General features: G+C 33.6%; 3 protein-coding genes across 3 annotated transcripts; all 3 read right to left on the bottom strand.

Annotated features, from left to right (window-relative positions):
• Positions 1–372: 372 nt before the first annotated feature.
• On the bottom strand, positions 373–1,041 carry LOC127748335 (uncharacterized). The gene is made up of 2 exons (XM_052262636.1): positions 884–1,041; positions 373–735 (listed from the first exon to the last, which is right to left on the bottom strand). The coding sequence occupies exons 1-2, from the start codon at positions 1,017–1,019 to the stop codon at positions 413–415; spliced, it is 459 nt and encodes a 152-aa protein (XP_052118596.1). The 5' UTR covers positions 1,020–1,041; the 3' UTR covers positions 373–412.
• An 857-nt stretch (positions 1,042–1,898) lies between these two features.
• On the bottom strand, positions 1,899–4,126 carry LOC107492398 (uncharacterized). Its single transcript, XM_016113422.1, has 7 exons — positions 3,482–4,126; positions 3,270–3,367; positions 3,022–3,162; positions 2,871–2,944; positions 2,658–2,683; positions 2,349–2,558; positions 1,899–2,255 (listed from the first exon to the last, which is right to left on the bottom strand). The coding sequence occupies exons 1-7, from the start codon at positions 4,124–4,126 to the stop codon at positions 1,899–1,901; spliced, it is 1,551 nt and encodes a 516-aa protein (XP_015968908.1).
• An 84-nt stretch (positions 4,127–4,210) lies between these two features.
• Positions 4,211–5,437, bottom strand: LOC107492397 (uncharacterized). Its single transcript, XM_016113421.1, has one exon. It carries the CDS (start codon positions 5,435–5,437, stop codon positions 4,211–4,213), a length of 1,227 nt encoding a protein of 408 aa, XP_015968907.1.
• Positions 5,438–14,273: the final 8,836 nt, after the last annotated feature.

Below are 14,273 nucleotides of genomic sequence, written 5' to 3'. Positions count from 1 at the left end.
TGAGGGGACGCTGTTAAATAATCTCATTTTGCAGCGATTTTTTTGTAACCCCTGCTAAATGTCCAGTTGTTGAATACATTAATACTCATTTTGCATTCTTATAACTGTTCTAATCCTCGCTATTTTTTTTAATGAAAAAATAAGGTTCAAATACTGCAACTTAATGCATTAAATAAATTTTCAATTTTATGTTACATAAAGAATAATTCCTTACTTAAAAAAAATTATACATGAATAACTAAAACCGAATTTACGAATCATATTTTCCCTTGTAGTATCAGCCATTTTGAGTTTGTATTTAATCATAACTGGTAACATAAAAATCAAGTAAACGTCCGAATTCACTAACTCAAAACAAAGTTCAATGGAGCATAAAAATCAGAATTACTAAAGTAGACAAACAAGTTTTGAGTCAAAATTTCTCATCAACATCGTATTGACCTGGCCAGAAATATTCTGTCAAAAAAGCGCTGCAGTGACGTGATAACGGATCTGATAAGTCATTTCCAAACCATGGCATCTTGTTCAGATCGAAACCTCTTTTTGCAGCATGTACGACATCTTCTCTGTGTTGGGTATTTAAAGTTTTATTGTCTTCTTCTGGAACCCTATTAAGCTCAACATCCCTGGAGTTGTCATATTCACCGGAGGAGATAGCATCTAAATCATCTTCTGAATCAGTGTTTGCTCCATCTAGAGTGTCAGCAACTATTTCGCCTGAATATTCAGTTGACACTGAATATATGAACATGCAACCAACAACATATAAATATAGTTAAAAGATAATGATAACTTCCAAGTCATTCTAGTTATTAAGGAAAGAAAATTTCAGAATTATGGGAAGAGGACTTTCAAAATTAATAAATACAAAATTAACTATTACCGTCTCCTTCGTCAGTAGTTTGGACAGATTTCTTGGAAAGAAGCTCTCTAATAGCACATTCTATATACTTCAATTCCTCTTTTGAAGCAATCTCCAACTCAACACCATGCGAGTTATTAAAGCGCATCTGCACCATAATAAAATGTATAGTTGATGGTCTATTTTGTAAAACATATTGTGTCTCTATAATTCACTTTCTGTGCTAGAAATTTATTTCCAACCTTTAATTCAGCAAGTATGTCTTCAGATGTCCTACCACCTACAAATGTCACAAAAATATAGCCAAATTTCTCCTCGTACCTTGATCCCCCATTCATGAAGTTTCTACAAATTTTAGCATCAACGGAACAACTATCACTAGTTAAATGTCATAAGCATATAGCAACTTAAAAAACTTATTTTTCAAATAATGTTTAACTCAAGTGTTTAAGGGTACGGCTAATGAACATACCTGCACAGTAGATGCGTTCGCCGTTTCCAAGTATTCATTAGAACAAGATCGACCTGATAAAGCCTCCAACCAAGATCTAACATTCAACTTACGGGACCATATGTCTCTGACAACCGTAATTGCATGTTCCAATGAAGAGAACGGAGAGGCCATAGCCATTTTGTTAGCGAATGTTGTGTCTGCATAGCATGATGAGAAATTCTCTGTTTTCATTTCTCCTGTTACAACACCATTTTATATTAACTATATTTGTCAATGATAATAATATTGTAATTCAAGAAAATTTACTCGATGTCATAATTTTCTTTATCGGATGTTAAGAACAATAACAACGATGATGAGAAGAACAAAGCCTTGACAACTAACTTTTAAAATCAAACATCGTTGGAAGAAATGAGGAACTGGTGGTATTCATGAAAATCAACTTGAAATGAAAACTTAATTCAAATACGAAAACATAGATAGTAATGTAACCAGCAAATTACATACATCATAAACACTGTTAAACTTATCAAACACACACGGATAGTCTAAAAATGTTGCACATGTTTTGTCATATTTTTACTATGCCACATAATCTATGTTATCAGAAACATCTGCTACTGGGTCTTCTATATCATCTTCCATTGTCAACTGTAAATCACTGATGTCACCTGCTGCTGATATGTTCAACCCGGGCTGAGGAGAAAAAGTAGCTTCAACATCCTCATTCTCTCCTCCCATGTCATACAAGTTTCGTGGTTTTACATGAACCACTACACTCCATTCTTGATCTACTTCATAGTACACGAGTTGAGCTTCTGATGCCAATATGTATGGTTCATCCTCTTTTCGATCACCGGTGTGAATCGGACGAGCAAAATTAACGCTCGTAAAGCCCAGATGGTCTTCTTTGATTCCTCTGCTCGTAGTTGTATCAGCCTAAATACATTTGAACAAAACCACTGTGAAATGGCAGCTGTAGTTCAGTTCGATGATGTCAACAATTGATCCATAATATGAAACACTACCAACAGCCACTCTGTTGTCACGCATGCTGGTATAACTTCTTGTATTGGATGAGACATAAACTCCATTATTTTGTGTTTTCAGCCCGTCTTCCTTTGTGATAGCTCTAAACTTATACTCATTGACGTTGTATGCCCCAAACTGTCTTGCCTGAAGCATGGGACCACATGCCAGCAACTTCATTTCTTTCGAATGTACGGTACTGTCCATTGGAACCTAGGACCATAAATTAGAGTTTGTTCGTATTAAAAATTGGAATTTACAAGAAATAATTCTAGTGCACAAATAAGTTGGTCAGCTTAAATTTCTACGAACCTCACGCTTGAACCGGCGAGGAAATTCTGCATGCACAACACGGTCTATCTTAGAGTGTGACCTTGTTTCATCCCGTAATTTTCACTTGGTTTTTGACCTAAATTTACTTTATGACATAACAAGAAATTAGTCCAATGACTGAGTATTTAAAATTGGTTATAACTGTGCTTAATGATTACACGTGCATACTTACTCAATAAATGGAGCAACGACCTTGCAATTGACTAGCACATGACGATATGCCTGATCTTTTTCCATTGGGTTCAGTGCAAAATGTGATACAGCCCCTGAAGGTTTTCCAATTTCAGGAAACATAGTACATCCTGTATTGTTTGTAATATCAACAGGTCGATCATCAACTCACGCTGGACGGTTGATTCTAGTCTCAGTATTATCCAAATATCTTGAGTAAAATGTCAAAATCTTCTCGGATAAATAGCCCTCCGCAATTGAGCCTTCATCTTGTGCCCTGTTACGCACGTATTGCTTCAATCGTCCCAAGTACCTTTTACATAAATACGACATAACGTTTAGTATATACGTAACAAAATTGGAAAAAGAATTCTTAAATGCGTTTATTAGCACGCTAACCTTTCTATTGGATACATTCACCGATAATGTACCGGACCACCAAGTTTTAGTTCATCAATGAGGTGCACCATAAGGTGAACCATGACAGTGAAGAAAGATGGAGGAAATATCATTTTCATCTGACACAGAGTTTGCACAACATGATTCTAAAGGGCGCCAAGCTGCATAGGATTTATAGCTTTTCCACAGAGTTCTCACAAAAATGAGGACAGATTCGCAATTACATTCGATACCGGACTTGGTAATGCATTCTTCACCAAAATTGGAAGTAATTGTTCCATTAGAATGTGACAGTCGTGACTCTTCAACCCATACAACTTGCGCTGTCGGATGTCAACACAACGAGCAATATTGCTCGAGTAACCATCTGAAAAGACCATGTTCTGTAGAGTCTTCAGGAATACATTCTTCTGTGGATTCGACATTGTAAAGATTGCTGAAGAATATTTACCACCTTCGTCCGGGCACAATTCAGGCCTTATGCCCATGCTTTGTAAATCTTTGCGAGCTTTAAGATTATCTTTTGATTTGACGATGTCGTTTAAAATAGTGTAGACTACATTGTCACAAATGTTCTTTTCTATGTGCATCACGTCAAGGTTATGACGCAGCATGTGATCCTTCCAGTACGGGAGTTCAAAGAACACACTCCTCTTTTTCCAAACCGAGTCATCTTGATCTGCATCTTCACTAACACGTCTTCTTTTGGCTGTCAGAGTTGAGATATTCCCAAACGATACTTGCAAGTTAGACTGCTGCCTTAAGACATCTGTTCCATAATACTTCATCGGTGGATCTCTGCTTTCAACTTGTCTGTCAAATCTTTTCCGGTCTACTCTATATTTATGGCCTTGATTCAAGAAGCGGCGATGGCCCATGTAACACCATTTTCGACTGAATGTTAGTTGATGAGCCTTAGCGTCCACGTTACACGTGGGACAAGCTAACCCACTGTACGTGTTCTACCCAGATAAATTTTCCAACCCTAGAAAATCGCTAATAATCCACATTAGCGCTGCACGCATCTTGAAAGTGGTCCCCTTATTAGCATCATAAGTTTCAACACCATCCCAGAGTTGCTTCAACTCATCCACCAGGGGCTCCAAATAAACATCGATGTCGTTACCCGGTATTTTAGGACCGGGAATAATCATAGATAGTATAAAAGATGTTTGCTTCATGCATAGCCAGGGAGGAAGATTGTACGAAATAAGAATCACATGCCAAATAGAATACGTGGTACTCATATTTTTGAAAGGATTAAAACCGTCACTTGCTAAAGCTAAGCGAACACTGTGAGCATCGTTAGAAAAAAAAGGATACTTTACATCAAAGTCTTTCCATGCTTCAGCGTCCCTTGGATGCCTCAAGTATCCATCGTTATTATCTGCCTCTTTATGCCATAACATGTCAGATGAAGTTTTGCTACACATGAATAACCGTTGCAGTCGTGGTATAAGAGGAAAGTAACGGAGAGTCTTCGCTGGGAGAGGCTTTCCATTTTTTCTGACAGGTATTTTTATTTTCGTAACGGAACCCTTTCGCGTCTTCTGCTTCCATCGTGAAGTCCCACACTGCTTGCATTTCGTCGCTTCCTCATCCTCACCCCGATACAACATGCAATCATTCGAGCAAGCATCTCCCTTTTTGTACTCAATCCCCAACTTTCGGATGGTTTTCTTGGCTTCATACAAAGTGGACGAAAATTTGGCTTGCTCAAATGCATCCCGCAATAAGTCCAGAATCATCGACATAGCTTTGTCACTCACACCACACATACATTTAATGTGATAAAGCTTCATTAGGAAAGATAATTTGGAGTATTTCGAGCAACCGGGATATAACTCCTCCGCTCCATTTGCAAGAAGGTCGGCAAAATCCTGTGCATCGCGACTTGGACCATCGTACAGGTACGGCAACTCTATATCATCGTCTTCTACAGGATCCGCTGTTGTGGTCTCCTCACTTCCAGGAGGCATTGTGAAGTTAAATGCCTCGTGCACCATTTGAAGATATGGATTCACCTCGGGTGTAGGGTTCTCAACTATCATTGTGTAAGTAGAGCTCTCTTCAGTTGGTTTCTCACCATGACGCAACCACAAAGTATAGCCAGCGGGAAAGGGCTTTATCAACAGGTGGTCTACGCATCCTCTCTTGTTTGCATAAATTGAAACCCACATTGAGGGCATGGACACTTTATCATGTTATCCGACGATGCATTCGCAAATGCAAAGTCTAGGAACTTATTAAGTTCTCGTCTATATCCTATACTATTTTGTGGCTTAAGAATCCAGGTTTTGTCCATATCTATTATACACTAAATGTATTGTTTACTAATTAATGTGAAACAATTTTTTCAAAGCTAAAATAATGTTAAGTATCGTACTGTATTCATTCCGCATGATATAAGAAATACCGTTCTAAATAACATAACATGTATTGTAAAATACGTGGGCAACTACGAACATTACAATTTATACTAAAATGTGCAGTAAAGGTAGAATATACAACTAATATAAAATAAAAGATACGCCACATAAACACAGTTATAATATGACGATAAAATTTACGCCAATTACTGTTTGGCAAAAAAATAACAAGAAGAATTTTTTAATATAATAGTCATTCATATAAGTTCATTCATGGAGTACCTTACGAAAATTTTTTGTTCGTAAAACACTCCTCCTATAAAATCTTTTTAATGGAGGGAATTCAAAATTTCTATACTCTTATTTGTATTCAAAGTTTATTTCTACGTTTTATTTTAGTTATGTAAATGAAAAATCTTGACATTAGTTTTAATTTTTTTCGTATTTTCTATGGCTATTTTTTCTTATCTTTCTTAAAGGGGGCGAGTAGTGAAGCCCCCCTTCGAAATTTAAGACACTATACTTATATTTGATATTTTTAGTTTAATAATAAAAAGAATATTAAATAATTTAATAGTTTTATATGTAATTTTACTATCTTAATAGTTTAATTCACTAATCTTTTCCACTTAATTAATTTACTATGTTACCCTCAAGTCTTTGTACCTTTCAAATTAGTTTTTATATAATAATCTATATTTATTTCTAGAAACATCATTTATTTTTTTATAATACTATATTTAATATTTACATTATTATGTTTGAAATGACTTACGTTATTATATTTAGGTAATCACTTTATGTACTGCAAATTTTATTGTTCTTGTATCAAATAATCATTTTTACTCTAAATTTGCGTTGTTTAAAGAAAAAATAAATTAAAAATATCTTATATCTTGTATCTATAAGCAGTGACGGACCCAGAAAAATTATGTTAGGGGGCAAAAAAGTTTATACATTACTATAAAAAGATATATTAATTTAAATTTAAAAAAATAGAAATGCATAGTAATTATTCGAATAAGAAAATAAAAAATTACATATAATAAAATAGAATGAAAGATATTTTTTAAAATATTTTTTCAGTATGATTTTTATAAATAAAAAATATATATTCTAAATTAGTAAATTGGTCAATTGATTTTAGAAATTTATATGCAACATAATTACGTATAATAAAATAGAACGAAATATAAATAATTAATTAAATAATAACAATTACTAAATTGAGAATAAAATAAAATAGGTAAATTTATTAGGAGAATAAAAAATTAAATTAATACCTAAACTATAATTTCTTGAATTATAATTTGTAATTAGAATTATAAAAAAAATAATGAAATTGAAAGATACATAGAGTCATACAGAATGATATTAAAAAAAATAGAAAATTTAAAAATAAATAACATATTTGACATCAACACACTTAAAAGGAAAAAAGAGATTAACAATATTAAAGATACACAAAACCCACTTATTGTTTTTCCTTATATAGAACAAGATTAATAAAAAAATATAAATCGAGACCATCATTACCATTTTTAGTATAACATGTTTAGAAACAGTAGATAATTAACCAAAAATTACCGTTGGCATATTAAAACACTCTTATTTTCTTTTTTATTATTTTACTAAATGTACGCGGTTGATTAAGCAAAATTTGGATTGTTTAAAAACAGAAATTAAACTGATTAACCGGCCGAAATTCGGTTCGGGCGAACCGAACTGTGACCTGGCCGTCTCACTGAAGTAACGCCTTTCTGAATCTGTTCAGCCCACATTTAACCCTAATTAGAGCCCACTCCAAGAGAAATGAAGAGAGCCAGCATCTAAAGTTCAGAGCACTGCCGTCACGTAAAGGTCTCCGCCGATTTTCCTCCAGCACGTCGCACTTCACCTGCGGCAAGCCATAACCGGGTGCCGCCGCCGATGGTCCTTAGGTCTCTACCTTTCCCTCCGTCGCAACCCTCATGTGCTTTTATTAAGCTGCCGTTGTTGTCACCGCGAAGCCTCCCTCGCGCACCCGAGCTGTCGCAAGCTCTTTTCCTTCCTCGGTGTGAAGGTGCTCCATTACTTCTACTTGCCTTGGTCACTCGGTGGCTCAGGTCCCAGCCATCAACGTTGACATTTGGTCGAGCTTCCAGGTAATTTTCCCAATTTATTTAACTGAATGTGCATGCTTTTGTTTAACTGATTTTTGAAGTTGTTTATTTAACTAAATACTCATGCTTTATTAGTTTTTGATTTTATGTTTATGTAACTCTATTTTAATGGTGTGACTTATTGTATGGAGCTGATTGTAAAAGAGCCATTAGCACTTCCTCCTGGAAAGAAGATCGTGCTAAACCATAACAGAAAGTTGCAACAAGTTGGTCAGGCAGCGGACCTATTGAGCGGATTCTTGGGGACATTGGCGTCTGATTTTCAACAATTGCCAATTGGTGAAAAAAGTTGGAAGACAATGAGCAAGGCTTCCAAGGAGCATGCCTTTGACCAGTTTAAGGTAATGTTTAGTTTTTTTTTTGTATAAAGTAAGGTGTTACCCATGCTTAGTTCGCAAATGCTTTTTTTTTTTGAATATCTTAAATTGCAGTACATTATTAAATAACTTAAGTCACAATTAATCTAGTCATTCGTGTATAGCAATGTAACTAGTAGTTGTAGTAATAATAATAACAATAATAACAATAATAATGATAAAACTTATAAACCTTAGGAGAATGTTAAAGCTGCTCCTATTGTAAAGAATTAGAGAGTGAGTATCTATAGCTTATGATTTCCGATTAAATGAAAATGTCAGATGAAGATAAATATGGAACACATTCGCAGAAGTTGATTTTGTTACCTTCCTAACTTTGAAATTTTGGAATGTATTGTGGTTTTAATTATTTGTTGAGAGATTTATTTAATTATTTGCTAGCTATGGGGTTGCTGTTTTTATGTGCTGCTATTCTGTATTAGTAGGTGGATTTCTTTGGTTTTCTATTTGTTTGTTTTAGTTTGGTAAAGTAGAGAAGGATAGTGCATGTTGGGTTTCTTTTTGTTGACTTCTTTGAATTTTGTTGCTGAGAATTGTTCATGTCTAATGATGTGTCTTTTGATAATATGTAAGTCTGTTCGAGGTGGTTAATTATTATATATTTTCTTTGTCTTACTATATTGGTATGCTCCTCCTCAACCCTCCTGACCAAAAACACCTTCACATTTTAACTTTGTTATTGTTGTCCATGCCTGTAGAAAGCTATTGTAAAAGAGATTCAGCCTGATTCCTTTAATAGGACTTGAAGGGTTCCTTTGTCAAAAAGTTCTAACAGATTGTATTAGTAACTACAATCTTTATTTAATGAAGTGATATATATTTGATCACTACTAAGCTGGTCCACCAAGGGGGGTTCGGTTTATACTTTGAAGGTGTTTATTCATGCTTATATTGGAGGTGATTCATGCTATTTATATGCTTATATTGGTGGTGCAACTTGTATTTTAAACTTATCCTTTATGATAAAGTTTTCATTGTGGAAATTTCTCAATCAAATTTGTTTGTGTTTTGAGTTGATGAATCGTGTATATAGATTCTTCTGTGATGTGGAATGGATTTGGAGTTAAAGTTAATAGTTAGAATGACGGTGTGAAAGCACTTATGTCAATATAGTTATCATGTTTATTGTGTTATCTTATGATCTGAACTACTTGTAGCGAGTCTTCCACTATGAGGACGATGGAAAAGGGGATCATAAAGCGGGGAATTGCACAAAGGATAGAAAATTCCTGGAGGAACGCAAGAAATCATTTGTTCCATAAGGTTTATGACGAAGAACTGACTTTTGACCAAAACCTCAAGCGTAAGCCAGCATAGTTGAAATTTCATTGTATTTGATTTTAAATCGTCATGAATTACTACTAAATATGCTGAATTTATTGTGATAGTGGAAAAACTACTACCAAAAAGTTCATCACCTTATTCTTTTTTGTGTTTCGTGAAGTCGTACATGCCTGACTTATAAAACCGTTAAAAGTTTAGTAACTTAATGTGATAACGTTTATGTTTGTCATTTTTTGTGTAGGAGAAGTGTAAAAAAAATGCTGCTAATCGTTCAAAACAACTGTACACACATATCGGAGGTTCTAAAACGATGGCAAGAAAGAGACACAAAGAAGTAATTAATTTAAATTCAGTTCCAGAATGGTGACGTGTTTCTGGTAATATAGTGTTGTCTGTTATATGAATGTGTGTTAATGATTGTTATAGGAGCTACGACCGGGAAGGCCTATTGGTAGAAGAGAGGGATGGACCATGAATCATAAAAAAAAGAATGGTTCGTATATGAATGAAGATGCGCATCTGGTTGGGGTAAATCATGTTCTTTACTTTTTCATATTTCTATTTCAAATTAGGACTGTTGAATTTAAATTAGTGTAAATCCAGATCTCACATTTTTGCAGGAAGCAATTGAAAACATTGAGAGCCAAGACCCCTCCAGCAAGGAATTTTCACATAATGATTCCCTTGCACAAGTGCTTGGAAATGAGCACCCTAGAAGAGTTCGTGGGCTCGATTTTGGTCCATGTCCCAGTCAGTATTTTCGTAACATTCCACAGCAGTCCGACTACGGTGTACAGATTGAGGAGTATCAGATGGAGATTGTAAAACTTAAGGCGGAGGCAGCAGAACTTAAGGCAGCAGCAGCAGAAGAAAAGACAGAGAGACAGAGATTGGAGGCAGAGGAGAAGGCAAAAATACAGAGTATGGAAAATTTATTAAGATACATAATCCAGGAACAAGGAGGTAGTTTGCCACCTGAAATAGCTGAAGATTTGGATTCTTTGAGAAGTGCACCAACCTCATCCCATGCAAGATGATGTGCGGGCAGCTAACGATTTGAATTATGAATGTTGGAATCTGAATACTCTTTAATTTTTTCACTGTCATAATGACTTTTGAGATATTTTTTTGTAGTTTTTTATTTTGGTGACTTTATCTGTAGTTGACAGTCATCGATGCATTGAATTCAAATAATTATAATAATGATTGTTCTTTTGCATATATTTTTGTTTTGTTTCGTGTGTTGTAGTTTGATTGACTGTTAGTTATTTTAATAAGGTAACACAACTGAGTGGAAGAATGTATAAAGAATAAAAGAATTGGCATATTTTAGTGTAAATTCGGGTTTTTTTTTAAAAAAAGTGTAACTCTACATTTGGCAGCGGCTTTAAATCCGCTGCTATATCTTAACAGAATATTTCAACGGTTAGCATTTTGCAGCGGTTAACAACCGCTGCCATCTTCAAGCAGTTATATTCGAATGATTTTGTAGCGGAACGAACCGCTGCAAAATTATACCCCAGCAAAATACCATTTAATAGCGGTTGTTCCAGCGGTTGCTATTAACTGCTGCAAACAGTTTAGTCGCACGCTATCTTTCAACAGATATATCAACCGCTGCTATCCATTTGACAACGGTTAAAAACCGCTGCTAATCCTATGCATCACCACTGCTATTTGCCGAATTTAGTGTAGTGCTAAGAATTAAATTACACACTTTAAACAAATTTTTTAATAGGGTGTATTGGTTTGACAGGGTATAATAATTCATATGAGGCATATGATATAGTCGATAAATATTATTATTTTTTATCAGCAATAAGCCAATAATTTATATATATTTATAAGTATTTTAATTTATATACAATAAACATATAATTTACACTTATATTTATTAAAATTTTATACACATAAATTAATATAGTTTACATTTATATTTTTTTAAATTTACACATATAAATTAATAAAATTTATTTATTAAAATCAATTTAATGTTTATACTCGTCAAATAAGAATAAAAAATATAAAAAATTGTTGGTCTCAAAAATTTCTTTAATTGATATTTCAACCAACTAACGAGATTTGGAGATCAATTATACCACTTATGGAATTGAAAATTGATGAATGATGAGTCACCGTCATTCACCACCACCACTCGTGCTTAAATTATTATATAAAGAGTATTAGGAATTAGTAATTTTTGTAATTTATAGTTATTAAATAATTATCAATGATATTTTTAATAATGTGAGATTTTATTCAATAATATAAAATTACTAACTTTTTTTTGTTAATTACATACTGACTAAATTTTAATAAAATTGCTCGCCTCCTAAACTTTTCCTTTTCGTATTATTATGTGGAAGCTAAGATCTAAAAATAATGTTATACCTAATTCAGATGAAAGGCTACCTGAAAAGTAGTTCTTTCCTAATAATTGAATTACAAACATATGTACAAGAAGGAAGCATGCGATGTTTACCATACAAAGGAGTGGACAATAAAGATCCCAGTGAGTGTGAGACTATTCAAATATATGATGAAATAAATCTGTTACACTACTGTACATAAGCCGACAATGCCACTTCAATTATTATCATTTGGCGTATGAAATTCAGATCATCATGAAATATAGTATTGAGTAGAGGATAAATTTCTAAAAATTTATATTTTAGATAGATTATTTTTTTAAAAAATATTAATATTTTTTTTAAAATAGTAAATATAAATATATTATTTTTAAATTAATCTCTATAATTAAAATAAAAATCTTAATTTAAACTAATTTATCTGCATCTATTATCTTAAAAATTTTCATTAATAATTTAAAAAAAAATTAAACTGTCCAAAATATAAATTTTCGAAATTTATTCGTTGTTTTACTTTGTATTATACGAAGAGTTTGAAGAAGCAAAATGCCAAAATAGTAAGTAAAACTTTCAACATTAACGGCTTTTATCCCAAGGGACTACTTAGCCTACTAACCCGGGGGATATTTTGTTAGATTTAAGTGTGAAACACGTTTGGATACATGTTCTCTCCTGATTTGAAGAAGGGAAACGAAGATTTTAACGTTCATTACATTGTAATATAAAAGTCAAAGGCCGCGCTCCATAATCTGATAAAGAATTAAAGAATGAGAGCAAATTAGAAGAAAAGTCTTTTCCATGTGTCTAGAAAGAGCAGCCAAAAATTAAAGCCGGGAATTATGCTCTGCTTGGATCCTTCTTTCAACTCACAATCATGACATCTCCTTTGCTACCAAGCATCCATCCTCACCTTTCAAATATTTTATTCCTAAAATCAAAATCATATACATAATGGTATTCCTAATTTGTTCTAGCTAAAAATAATGTTGATTCGCAATTGAGTTTAATTTTTGGCCAATTCTATGGTGCCTTTTGTTTGGTATTTAATTTTTGCCTAAGTTATTTTTTTTAGTAATTTTAAAATATTTAAAATTTTTTAACTTTTATATTTTTAAATTTAAAATTAATTATTTTACCTATTTTAATAATTACACAATATTTTTTAGGCACCATAACAATCACCTTAATTTTTTATAGATAACATAGTTAAATCTTTCATGATGTTATTGAATTCAAAGACATTGTTTGTGTACGGACGGTATAAATAAATAGTAAATACCTAATTAGCAAATAGTAATTCATTTTGCAATTGGCCTAAAGAAGGCACAGCAAAATTGCAATTGTAATTGTTCTAGATTTTAGAAGTCTCATTGTCTAATCATCATATTGGAATCTTATTCGCAAGGCACCACGACCTCAAGAGTCAAGTCTTATGTTAGTAAGGTCAAGTAATTTTCATTATTGGCGGCTCAAAGTCAAACAACATTCATGCCACGCAATAAACAGTAACACCATTAAAGCCTAATGCTCTAATCTAATAATGAAGCAAGATCATGCGTAACCATGAATTGCAAATGCATAATGAAAAGGGGCCATTCAGTAAGCCATTTAAGAATAATGAGACCGAACATCGACGATGCCATCTCCATTTCCGTCTAGATTCTAAAACTACACAAAACTCCTTTCTGCATAATGTGTGCGATTTAAATTTATGACTCTGTTTGATAAACACAGACATGATCATATTTAGTGGCAAACACCATAGTCACAAAAGTAATTAAGCTAACGGGCAAACACTATAGAGAACATTTTCACGTAAAGTAATTAACTATCTGTTACTGTATTTCATTAATTTATAGGAAAAGTTTAAAACGCCGTCTTTTAGATTGGATTTGTACACTAATATTATTTTTGAGCTTTCAATTGCACTATTTAGATCTTATATTGAACTATAGACTTCAAACAAGTCCTCAAATTTATTTTCAGCATGAGTCAACAGTTGAGCTACTAATCTGGCACAGCCACTCTCACGGTGACGTTATTAATGACTAGGTGACATGAACATGTGATTACCATGCTCCAATTTAGTCTGTGTCTTTATGTATAAACCTTAAATACAGTTTGAATCCCATTTTTTTCTACTTCTGCATTTTTCTTCCATCTTTTTTTATTTCTTCTTCTTCTTCCAACACTGGTATTGGTCGCAACGGTATACCAAATGATTGGGAGTTCTAGTCACACAGCTAGGAGCTCGAGTTGTTCGTGTTCAACTAGAAACTGGACAAGAACATTAATGAGAACTGTTCCATTCGAGTTCGACCAAGGTATACGACTCTTTTGTGGTACTCTTCCTTCGATTGCCAGCATTGCTCGGTAACTTCACTTGCGTGCTGCGTTTGTCTCGCCTCCCCCGACAAATCCTCCGGATATGTAGTTTATGACTCCCTTTAGTGCATTAGGGTTG

The sequence above is a fragment of the Arachis duranensis genome, chromosome 6, assembly GCF_000817695.3.
Source record: "Arachis duranensis cultivar V14167 chromosome 6, aradu.V14167.gnm2.J7QH, whole genome shotgun sequence".
Lineage (NCBI taxonomy): Eukaryota > Viridiplantae > Streptophyta > Magnoliopsida > Fabales > Fabaceae > Arachis > Arachis duranensis.
Note: the sequence above shows the minus strand (reverse complement) of the source record. Positions and strands in the feature narration are given on the sequence as shown.